The 12,320-nt window shown below is 45.5% G+C and overlaps 1 protein-coding gene across 1 annotated transcript in view; it reads left to right on the top strand.

Moving 5' to 3' along the window:
- LOC111145755 (DENN domain containing 1A) overlaps window positions 1-12,320 on the top strand; it is a 499,803-nt gene that overhangs the window by 315,512 nt on the left and 171,971 nt on the right. The window contains exon 12 of the mRNA XM_022500941.1: window positions 4,765-4,866. Within this exon, the coding sequence (XP_022356649.1) occupies window positions 4,765-4,866 (102 nt within the window). The remainder of the gene's footprint in view (window positions 1-4,764; window positions 4,867-12,320) is intronic.

Raw genomic sequence — 12,320 nt, 5'->3', positions numbered from 1 at the left:
TCTGAGAAAAAGCCTATAGAGTCTGGTGGGGGGAGGGTTTGCAGCTGGCAGGAGCTTTGGCATATGTTGTAACTAAAAAGAGAGGGAATGTGTTGGTGGGACAAGCTACCGGAGAGCTGTCTCGGTGTGCTGCGGTACTAGTAAGTGTTTTAATTGGGTAGGGTTTTTGGAGGACTATTTTGACATCTGCTCGTGTCTTTGCTGATTTTTCTTCACTTAGAGTAGGAAACACAAGCTGTGGATAAAATGACTTTAAAATAATTGGAAGTAAAGATATCTCCCTCAAAGTCGAATTTGAGAGGGACACTTTTTAAGAAGTGGAAAGTAAATTCCACTTCTAGGAATCCATCCTAAAGCACAAGGCTTTATGCCTACAAATTTCGTGAAAATATTATATATAAAAATTTCTGAAAAACTGGAAATAATAGCCGATGGGAGGGGCTTGGTTGAGTTTGTTTCCATGAAATGGAACATTTTGTGGCAATTAGCAATGGTCTTCACAAAGTTTTTAATGAAATAGAGCATTCATATATTGTAATAAATGAGAAAATCAGAAAGAAACAAGAATTATTTTAACTATATTTTTTAAAGTAGGGATTGGGGTGAAGGGTTATAAAAGGAGACATCAGAACATTGTCTACAAATGGAAGGATGAAAGCAAGTATAATTTCCTTCTTTGAACTTTCTTGTCCATCCCCTTTTTTTATTTTTAAGATTTTATTTATTTATTTGACTGACAGAGATCACAAGTAGGCAGAGAGGCAGGCAGAGAGAAGTGGGGGGAAGCAGGCTCCCCGCTGAACAGAGAGCCCAATGTGGGGCTCAATCCCAGGACCCTGAGATCACAACCTGAGCCAAAGGCAGAGGCTTAACCCACTGAGCCACCCAGGTCCCCCATCCCTTCTTTTATTTTTAACAGGCATATGTGATTTTTATGATACAAAAGGCAAGTGCTTATTTTGTGTCCGAGAAAGCTGGCCCTGAGAGTGTTCCTCCAGCTTCACACCTTACAGGTACTTGTTCTGAGGTCTGAGCAATCGGATTTGGGATGTCTTCAGAAATAGTTGGGCTTTGAGTCAAGAGTGAGTCCAAAAGTCAGCTCTGCCGCTCACTAGCAGTGTGATCTGGGGCAGTTTCTCTGACGTCTCCAAGCCTCATTTTCTCATCCCTACCACAGAGATGATCCTGTCTCCCTTAGCGTGGCTGGGATTAAATGAGCTGGCATCCAGTCCTGGTCCAGCTTCCTCCTCCACCAGCACTTCCCACCGCCACCCCCGTGGTTTGGAGGTTTTTGTGGGGTTAGGTTTTTGTTGGAGAAGGGGGGCAGTGGGGAGGGGGAGTGGCGGTTGGCTTTCTTCATTGCTCCTGTTTCCTTGAGCCTTTCAGGGATAAGGCACCATCCGGCCAAGCTGGCCTCTGATTCCCTCCTTGGGAACACTGAGCTTCAGGAAGGCCCTTGAGTCTACGCCAGCCCCTTTGGAAGAGGCCTTGCTGCCAGGAGGGCGGCATTGTCCTGTAAGAGGAAACTGTGCCGACCCAGCTCCTGCCCGGAGCCTGGTGCTTGGGCATCTTGGTTACTAAGGGGACCCTGGCCTGCTAAGTCAGAGAAAAGGGCCAGGTTTTTTCCTCTTCTTCAGCCTGCTGCCATTGTTGAAAAAGTAAACACTCCACACAGCTTAACCGGCAAGCCCTCCAGCCAGGAGTGGGAAGAAATCAAAAGCCTGTTCCAGCCCAGGCCATGGAGAGCCCACAAGGGCTGGTCTGTGCCGCTGGGGCCTTGCTGAGAACACAGAAACAACGCCCGATTCTGGTCCAGAATCAACATCCCTCTGGCTGAGCCTTTCAGCCTCAGAAGCTTCTCTCCAGTGGCCAAGCCCCCTGCCCCCCTTCTGTTTGGGGCTGTTTAGAAGGTCAGATGAGGCAGAAGAGGCAACTCTGGGGTGCACTGGCCGTCCAGGCCTAGAGTCCCCTGATGAGTTACAGAGTTCCTTGTACCCCCTTCTCTGGTTCCGTTTCTGGTGTCTCAGCCTTCAGAGTGACAGCCCATGAGCTACTGAGAAGGGGCCGGCAGGTTTTCTTTCCAGTTGTCTTACCAGTTTTATAGACAAAAAGTAGCCAAAGAGTAGCCGCATAACCTGGGGCAAGCCAATTCCTATGGTGGGAATGGTGAGACTTTGTCTTCAGCTGGGTTGGCGAATCCGAAAGGATCTGTGTGAGCTCCAGCGAGGGAGAGAAGTGAAAAAGATAGTTGTAGAGGCTGTTTGTGTGACTTCCTACCAGCACATTGTGAGGTGTTTAACCTCCTGAACTGAAAAATGAGACAGCAGAGGAGCTCTGGACCGTTTGCCACGAGCCTTAATATTCTCATCTGGAAAGTGGGGATTGTGCCTCATGAGACACTCGTGACTTGTGTTACTCTCCAGGCCGTTGGTTGATAGCTCTTTACCCTGTAGACAAAGCAGGGGTTAATGTGAGTGTCGGGGTTTGGAGGACAGAATAAACTTGCAAGGAGGCAGTCTTGTCCCCTCTCTGCGGTTCTCAGCCCAGAGTGAGCACTCGGGAAGTGCTGGTGCGTGGATTGAGAGGTTTGTGGGCTAGCCCCTGGTAGCTTGGAAAATTCAGTAGCAAAAGCAATTTGAGGCTTCTAGGTGTGTTCAGTGGGAGGGACCCGGAATGCCACCCCCTGAGACCATTTTCAGCTGTGGGAAGCTTCTGTCCAGCTCCGCGCCCCCCCTCCTGCTCGGCGGAATGTCAGAAAGTTTACTGAAGTACCAGGTTCTGGTACTACAGTTCTGCTGTTGGAGAGAACAAGCATCAACCAGCGTTACTGAGCGCTAACCGAGTGCCATTTCCTCAGGTTCTGGTCGTCAGGAAGCAGTGAGCCAAACAGATGAGCCCCTGAAGGAGCCCGCACCCCAGTAGAGGAAGGCAGGCAGGCAGAGGGGTGCTGGGCTCATGACAAGGGCTCTGCAGAGGTCTCACCGAGGGTGTCTAATGACAAGGAGCAACAGTGTGGTGCCACAGGAGCATGGCTGGGGAGGCGGCCCTTGCTGTCACCTTGGCCCCTTACCTCACCTCTCTGAGCCTGCTTTTTCTCCAGGGACATAAGGTGAAAGCAATAACATACGCTTTGCAGAGTTCGGCATGAGTTAAATGAGACAAAATATAAAACACCAGTGGGCTTCTAGTTTATATTATATTATTATATATTCTATATTGTAATTGTCCATTTCTAGGGCATTAGCAGACTCTGGCTTAGCAGCCATTGGGATGGCCCAGCCCCTAGGCAATGCAGTGCTCTGGGATGAATGAGGAAAAGGCATCTCCCTCCTCCCACCGCCACCACCCCTGACCCAGGTGTGCGGCTTAGCAGATTTCGGCGCCCGCTGGCTGGCTGGGCATCCTCAGGCAGTGCACATCTGCACAGTCATCTGCGGTGCCTCAGAGGGAGCTAATACATTGGTCCCTTATATAGGTAAGGTGACCCTATGTCCTACTGTATGTCTTTTGCCCTAGCATGATATGTTGTCCTTCACACCCACAAGCATTCCAGTTTTGGAATTGTAGGGTCTTTCTAATTAACTGAGGCCAACTGGGATAAAGACAACAGTTCTGAAGTTCTAGACTCTAAGGGAATGAGCTTTGATATTTGAGAGAAGAGGGTTAAATGAGATTGGGAGTGGTGGGTGAACAGGAGACAAGTGGAGGTGTATTCTAGTAGTGGGTGAATAGCTTGATTAGAAACATCATCTGAGGGGTGCATGGGTGGCTCAGTGGGTTAAGCCTCTGCCTTAGGCTCAGGTCATGGTCTCGGGGTCCTGGGATCGAGCCCTGCTTCGGGCTCTCTGCTCAGCAGGGAGCCTGCTTCCCCCTCTCTCTCTCCCTGCCTCTCTGCCTATTTGTGATCTCTCTCTCTGTCAAATAAATAAAATCTAAAAAAAAAAAGAAAGAAAGAAACGTCATCTCATACTTCTGTAGTCTATGGAGAGGTGCTCCCAGATGGTGGACTTTTCCTTTCTCTATCTTTACCTATCCCTTCCTCCCCATACCAATGTGCACACCCAGTAAGCGCGTCTCCCTTACCGTCTCTGTTCCTGTGCCCTAATTCCTGTGGAATTAGGACTTATGGCCAGAGCCTCTGAGCCTTGACTCACTAACTGGGTTTCTATGGAAAATGGGATCCAACTAAAAGTATGACCTTCCTACTTAGTGGCTAAGGGAAATGTTAACGTGTAAACACCAGGCCATACACTATATTCCATACCCAAGAATGACAAGGTCCAAAAGAGAGATGGGCAAGTAGCTTTTGGTAAATGAAAGGGGATGGGTTGAATGTGGGTGTCGTAAGGGCCGAGCTGTACATCAGAGTTCCTGGGGCCCAGAGCTTTAGACCGCAGCTTCTGCTGCTTAAACAAAGAAAAGAAAAGAAAATACAAGAAAACAAATAATGCTGGAGAGTAAAGATCTCTCTTCCTAGCTGTGTGACCTGAGCATGTTAACTTAGTCAGCTTCATCTCTGTGAAACCCTTTCCATTCCTGGGACTTGGGGATGACTGTAAAGCTTATAGAGTTTTTGTGACAGTTAAAAGGCTTCAGAAAATATGAACCACCTAGCATTGGGCCTGCCACAAAATGAACCTTTGTCAAAGCCTTTGTCACTGTTCTTCCTTATGCCCTTTCCCCAGAGAGGGCCAGTGGAAGTATCTGTGTCCTCATGGTGCTTCAATGATTTTTTTTCTCTTGGGTTTTTTTTTTTATTTGCAGAAAGTCAGAAACATGGCCCTAGATGATGTCGTGATCCTCAACGTGGACACCAACACCCTGGAAACTCCCTTTGATGACCTTCAGAGCCTCCCAAATGATGTGGTGGGTAATGAACTCTTGAGGTCTGACTCTTATGAGTTGGGGCAGGGGGGACGTGGATGTGACTTTAGAGAAGGGGAAGGAGGGGAGACCACTATGGTTGTTTCTGTCTCTGCTGTCTCTGCCACCTTTGTCTCAGTGGAGAAAGCTGGAGGGCAGTTCATTTTGTTAGTCTTGCTTCGCTGTCATAACTTGCACCTAGAGGGCTGATCCCCGGGTCTAGTCAGTTCCTCTTTCTGTGGGAGGCTGGGAGTCTGGGGGTCTTGCTGTCCCTCTCTAGCACATTGCCATGTCCCTTGGGTACCTTCCCTTGGGTACCCCGACTGTGGAGGGGGTGCGGGCAGAGGGCTTTCCATGTAAGCGATATGGGGCACTTCCAAGTCTATGTTTCTCTCCTGGACCATCGTCCAGCAGGCGTTTTCCCATGTAGCAGGGTATCTGCTGACCGTGCTCTGAATGTGGTTCCATGTCCCATAAACTTTTGTTACCTTGGGTCTGGCTGGACAGCGAGCTCACTTTAGCAGAAGCAGCTGGCTGCCACATTTGCCACACTAACACCTGACCACACACCAGTCTTGGCACTGCTACTTCGGCTGCCTCATGGGCAGCTCTTTGAAGTAGCCCCAGTCCCCTCCTTGTCCAGATGAATGAGAAGGATTGGGACTCCCTGGGAAATATGGTTTGATGTTTCTGGTTTGACCTCTGCGGCTCTGTCTGCTGGAAGATCTATAAAGTTGTTCTGGCTTCCAGACTGGAAGGAGTCGGTGTTCCGTGTGTGCTGACGTGGGCTTGGGTTTGTGTTGCTGGGTTTGTGTCATGGCAGGTGGAGCTCCATTATTGCCAAGAGTCCTGATGGCACTTGGGGGTTGGCTGTCTGGAAGAGATGGCTGTTTGTTGATGAGTGGGTTGCAACATGGTTTCAAACTCCTCCACTCTTAACTCAGTATAAGATTGGGGAAAGTCATTTATGCTATGTGAAGATCTTCCATTTGTAGGCTAGTTAAACAGTGGCTGCCATTAACTGACTTCCTCTGAACCGAGCGCTGTGCTGAGAGCTCATTATTGGCCTCTCATTTCCTCTTCCCACTGCTCTGAGGAAGGTATTTTCCTTATTCCCACTTTACTCACAGAGCTAGAAAGAGGAGGAGCCAGGAGACGAACCCAACTCTGCCTCTCCTGAGAGCCACCAGGCCCCCCTGCCTCTCCAGGGTCTGGGGCATCCAGGGATCACATTCAATTAGCATCAGAGCCCAATGGAGGAGGTGTTCTCTGTCCTTTTCACAGGGGAAGAGAGCCTCAGAGAGTACATGCCTGGCCATAGGTCACACTGCTGGCTGGGCCAGAACTGAGATTCAACACCACCAAAGCCCATGCCGCCCCCTCCTTGTACACTGCTCCCTTCTGCAGCAGAGAGATGGCAGAAGCAGGAGAAGTGGAGGCAACAGACACTGTGAGGTCTGCTGTTCATGTCAGGACAGAGTATGGACTTGGGATCTTCAGGTCTCCTGACCATAGTTTGAGTTCTGTTGGTCTAAAGAATATGTCATTTCCACCCTGGCTCCGTTTCGATAGGAGAGCTTTTCCTTTAAGCCATGGGTGCCAGAGGTATGGCCTTGCAGTTCCTGAGTGACTATGGTAAGTGAGCTTAGGAATGGCCGGAAGACCTGGGGACGGCCCGGAATGAGTGACTGGTGGTTAAGAAACCATGCAGGAGGATGTCTGGTCCCATCTGCAGTGCTCTGACCCAGTGCTGGGCATTAAGCAGCAAAGATAAAGCAGATCTAGTCCTTTCTTTCAAAGAGGAAAGTAGGGGGAAAACAGATACGTAAATTACGTCTACATCACGATATAGCATGATAGGGGCCGCAGGGGAAATAGGAACAAGGCCCAGAAGGTCCCAGGTGATGACAAAATTTGGGAGACAGGTAATAGATAGAGCCTTCCTGAAGGTGGCACATTCCAAGATGCTTTGTTTGTTATTTGTTTGTTTGTTTAGAGAGAGAGCATGCGTCCAAACACATGCGTGCGAGAGTGTACGCTAGTGGGTGGGGAGGAGTGGAGGAGAGGGAGAAAGAGAGTCTTAAGCAGCCTGCATGGCCAGCACAGAGCCTGATGTGGGGCTCAGTCTCACCACCCTGAGATCCTGACCTGAGCCGAAATCAAGAGTCGGACACATAACCAGCCGAGCCACCCAGGTGTCCCCAACTCAAGATGATCAGTGAAGTAGTCTCAGGGAACCAAAAGAATGTGAGCAAGTTATTTTTTGTCTCTGAGCTCAGTCTCCCGCCTTGGAAGAAGGAGTATGAGCCCTGTAAGTTAGGATTGCTGCAGCAAAGAAATGAGATGGTTATGTCCCTCGGGTGCTTGGGACAGTGTTCACACATTATCAGTGTTCAGTAAAAGGTACCTGCTTTTGTTTTTCCTAAAACTATTGTTAGTAGTTACAGCCAGTGTTAGACGACAGTTAGTTCCTTAACAGTCCTCAGCCTACATGAAAAGAGCCTCTTTGTTTGCAGGTTGGTTTGTGGCAGCGTTGAGAATGTTCTACAATGGTGTTGGCTCTAGACCCATTAAAGACTCCAGAGATACAGTAATGGAGAGGGATTGTGGTCTCTGAGGTACGTGTGTTCCAGTGGAATGCACAGACACGATTCTCTAGGGCTGTGGGAACTACCAAGTCCTTGAGAGGAAATCATGTCCTGCGCATCTCTGTGTCCCCTGCATTCAGCACAGGACCAGGTACCTTCAGAGTACCAGCATATCCATAATCGACCTCATAATTTCCCCTTTTGTCAGAGCGGCCTGTTCACGGCATCTGGCAGATTCTGCTTCTTAAACTGTTTGTCCAGTCATCTTCTCCGTCTCTCCCACCTTATCCAGGCTCTTCTCTCCTGCACTATTTTCAGCAGCCTCCAAACGTGGTCTTCAGACTCCGGCCTTTCCTTCTCTTGGACCAGAGCGACCTTTCCAAAACTAAATCTAACTATGTTTCCCTCTTAAAACCACTCCGTCAATGAACATAATTAAAAAGCTAAAAAAACAAAAAAAAAACCTTCAAAAGACAAAATATCCTCCCCAAACTTCCCAGTGCCTCTCACTTAGAGGCAAATTCCTTTCATTGGCTTTGAAATCAGACAGATGTGTGTTTAATTCCTGGCTTCTTCACTTACTAGCTGTGTGATCTCAGTCAGAATTCCTTAAGCTCTCTGAGCCTTCGTTTCCTCATAGGCTGCTGTGGGAATCGAAGGTAATGCATATAATATATGCAAAACATATATCCTACGAGTATGATAGATGGTAGTTAGTGGTCATTATTTATGGACGCAAATGACGATGAGCCTGGCATTCAAAGTCTTCCTTCAGGTTCGGACCCTCCTGGTGTTTTTCCATAGCTTTAGCTCTCTCTCCCCTCCCAGCTCCAAACCCTATGTTGTAGGTATTTGGAACTGTTACTAGTTCTCCAAACCACACATGTTATTTTATAACTTCAAACTTTGCATACAGAGTTTCTTTTTTCCCAAATGTCCTATCCCACCTGTCAGTCTCGTACTCATTCTTCAAGACTTAATCTAAATGGGAGGCTATAAAAACCTTCCCCAGGGTGTGTGCCTGGCTCAGTCGGTGGAGCATGTGACTCTTAATCTCAGGGTCGTGAGTTCAAGCCCCATGTTTGGTGTGGAGCCGACTTTAGAAATAAATACAAATATAAATATAAATATATATGTATATATATTAAAAACCTTCCCTGACCTCTCTAAGTAATTGGACTACATCTTTCTCTATGTCTTCAGAGCTCCTTGTATTGATTGTGTAATTATACTTGTCACCCAGCAATATAATTTATTACACATTTCTGGCTTTTCCTTTTAAATGTCAGTTCTGTGAAGGCAGGAATTAAGTTTTATTCATCTTTGTTTCGCAGAGATGTAGCAGCCACTGAATAGATAGATGGAAGGGTGGAAGGGACATATGGATTGGGTTATTTTGGTCGATGAAATCTTGCAAAACATGGCACCCATGCTGGAAATTTTATTAAAAGAGGCCTTTGTTCTGCTTCTAGCCATGATGGAGTAATTGGAACTGGCTTTATCCTCCCACCATTAACAACTAGAACTCTGGACAAATATAAAAACAACAGTTTTCACATGTTAGACAACAGGCACTGCAGGACTTTGATTCCAGAGAGAAATGAGGCGGGTGAGGAGAGGCCTACCATCTCCCCTGGCTTTTTGCCTTGAGGCATTTCTGGACCATGGTGCAATGATGGGGGGTCCCCAGCAAAGCACAACAGTCTTGCTAGGTTGAAGGGTCAGAGATCTGAGCGAGAGGTGGCTTACGTTTGTGGGTCAGGGTACCAGACTGGAAGCCACTCATCGAAAAGAGCTCCAGAAATTGGAATCAGGGCCTCTTGGCTAATGTGCTGAAGACTGGCCAGCCCATGTGTAGGATGGAGCTCATGCAGACTAGGCGACATTCGGATTCTGACCAGCCAAAGGAAGGAGATCTTGCTGATGTCTCAGGGCAAATGGTAGAGACCACAGGAGGCCATGCCTTGGTGTACTCTAAGTTAGCTCTAGAGTAAAGATTATTTTAGCCTTGCTCTAATAAAGCTTAAAAACAATCTATGAGGAGCTTAAGAGAGTGCTTCAGGGATGCTGGAAATACGTTGTTGTTGTTGTTTTTTAATCTGAGTACCAGTTACTGGTATTGGGCAAGAATTCATCAAGCTGAACACCAATGTTATGTGTATTTTATGTTTTTAAACTTCAGTAAAAGTTTTAAGCAAAACTACTTCTTTAAGAAGAAAAGATCTGATAGGCAAGAAATTCAGCTTCCTGTCAAAATAAACTCCAACCCTCTTTAAAAGAAGACAAATAGGGGTGCCTGGGTGGCTCAGTGTGTTAAAGCCTCAGCCTTCGGCTCAGGTCATGATCTCAGGGTCCTGGGATCGAGCCCCACATCGGGCTCTTTGCTTGGCGGAGAGCCTGCTTCCTCCTCTCTCTCTCCCTGCCTCCTCCTCTCTCTCTCCCTGCCTCTCTGCCTACTTGTGATCTCTCTCTATCAAATAAATAAATAAAATCTTTAAAAAAAAAAAAAGAAGACAAATAGGATGTCTGGGTGGCTCAATGGGTTAAGCCTCTGCCTTCAGCTCAGGTCATGATCTCAGGGTCCTGGGATCGAGCCCTGCATTGGGCACTCTGCTCAGCAGGGAACCTGCTTCCCCCTCTCTCTTTGCCTGCCTCTCTGCCTACTTGTGATCTCTATCTCTCTCTATGTGTGTCAAATAAATAAGTAAAATCTTAAAATAAATAAATACATACATACATACAAATAGAGGTGCCTGGCTGACTCAGTCACTGGGGCATGTGACTCTTAATCTCGGGGATGTGAGTTTGAGCCCCACATTGGGTGTAGAGATGACTTTAAAAAATTAAAAATCTTTAAAAAAAGACATTAAATCCACACCCAGCTGTGTAACATTCATGGTATCTGCCATCCTATTATAAAAGTATGAGAAATGAAACTGTAACCCATAACCAGAAGAAAAACTAGTTAATAGAAACAAGCTCAGAAATGACAGATGTGGTGGAATTAGCAAAGACCCTAAGATTAAAAAGATTATAAATATGCTCATGAATTTAGAGGAGGACCTGAACTAAGAAGAGAAACAGAAAATATAAAGACTGAAAAAGAACATGTAGAGGTGGAAAATATCATACCTGGAATGAATATTTCACTAAGGTTTAAATGGATATTAGACACCACCACATAAAATATCAGGGAACTTGAAAACATAGCAATGAAAATTAGCCAGTATGAAGCAGGGAAAGGGAAAGGACAGGAAAAGGTTAATGGAACCTCAAGGACCCATAGCACAATATCAAGAGGACTAAAACACTTAACATCATTAAAAAAAAAATTTAAAGATTATAGCTTTTTTTTTTTTTTTAACTTTTGGTGAAAATTGTAAACTCGGAGTTCTAAGAAGCTCAACAAACCACAAGCATAGTAGGTCCAAACAAAACCACACAGAATCCCAAAATGATAGTTACTTATAACCAGTGATAAATAGAAAGGCTTAAAATTAGCTGGAGAAAAAAGACACATTATAGAAAAGAAAGAAGTGATAACAGAAGACTTCTTACAAGAAAGGTACCTAAGCCAAGAGATAATGGAATGACATTTTAAAAGTAATGAAGGAGAGTTGGGAGAAATCAGAGCGGGAGACGAACCATGAGAGACTGTGGACTCTGAGAAACAAACTGAGGGTTTTGGAGGGGTGGGGGGGATGGGGGAGTGGGTGAGCTTGGTAGTGGGTATTAAGGAGGGCAACGTATTGCATGGAGCACTGGGTGTGATGCAGAAACAATGAATCTTGGAACACTGAAAAAATAAAATTTAAAAATAAAAGTAATGAAGATTTTTGTCAACCTTCAAGTCTATAGGATGAAAATATCCTTCAAGAATGAAAGCAAAATTAAGACCTAGTCAGACAAAAAAAAGTGAGAGAAAATCATTGTCAGCAGATACCACAAGAATTGTTAAAGGAAGTTCTTCAGATGAAGAAAAATGAAACCATAGAGAAATTCGAACAATAGGGAGGGAAGAGTGCCAGAAATAGTTATTATGTAGGCAAATATAACAGACTTCTTTTCTCATTTTTAGTTTCTATAAAAGGCAATTGACTATTTAAAGTAAAAATAATACCGATGTATTATTGTGTGTTGTAACATGGGTAGAAATATATTGTATGGCAATGGTAGCACAGAGGACAGGGTGGGGATGGAGAAAGGAAGTACACTGTTTTAAGATTCTTAAATTCTATGTAAACTGATATAACATTATTTGAAGGTAGACTATTAAGTTAAAGATGTATATTGTAACTCTTAGAGGACCCACTAAGGGGAAAAAAATGTGTAGCTCACTAATAAGCCAATATTAAGAATCCAAAACATTTATGGGGAGGAGGAAGGATAAAGGAACCAAAAACAGATGCAACATATAGAAAAGTTAGCAAGATGGTAGATTTACTCAACTATATTGATTATCACATTAAACATATGTTGTCTAAATGCTCTAATTAAAGGAGAGTAATAAATTACATAAATAATCAGGATCCAATTGTATGCTATCCACAAGAATTTCATTTTAAAGAGTCAGATAGATGAAAAGTAAGAGGATGGAAAAGATAGTGCAAACACCAACAAAAAGGGAGTGGATGGGGGATGAGAAGCAAATCTTCCTCATGGAGGAATTCCAAATAATTCGGAATATCTGTAGATACTCCCCTCTCTAGGAGAAGGAGCTTAATCCCCCTCACCCTCTCCCAGCAACACACACACACACACACACACACACACACACACACACTTGAACGTGGGTTGGACTTGGTGACTAGCTTCCAAGAAATGGAGTAAAAGAAGGGAAAATCTGTAACTCGAGTGGACAAATGTCAA

Source organism: Enhydra lutris, unplaced genomic scaffold (genome assembly GCF_002288905.1).
Source record: "Enhydra lutris kenyoni isolate GAN:26980312 unplaced genomic scaffold, ASM228890v2 scaffoldscaffold13, whole genome shotgun sequence".
NCBI lineage: Eukaryota > Metazoa > Chordata > Mammalia > Carnivora > Mustelidae > Enhydra > Enhydra lutris.
Note: the sequence above shows the minus strand (reverse complement) of the source record. Positions and strands in the feature narration are given on the sequence as shown.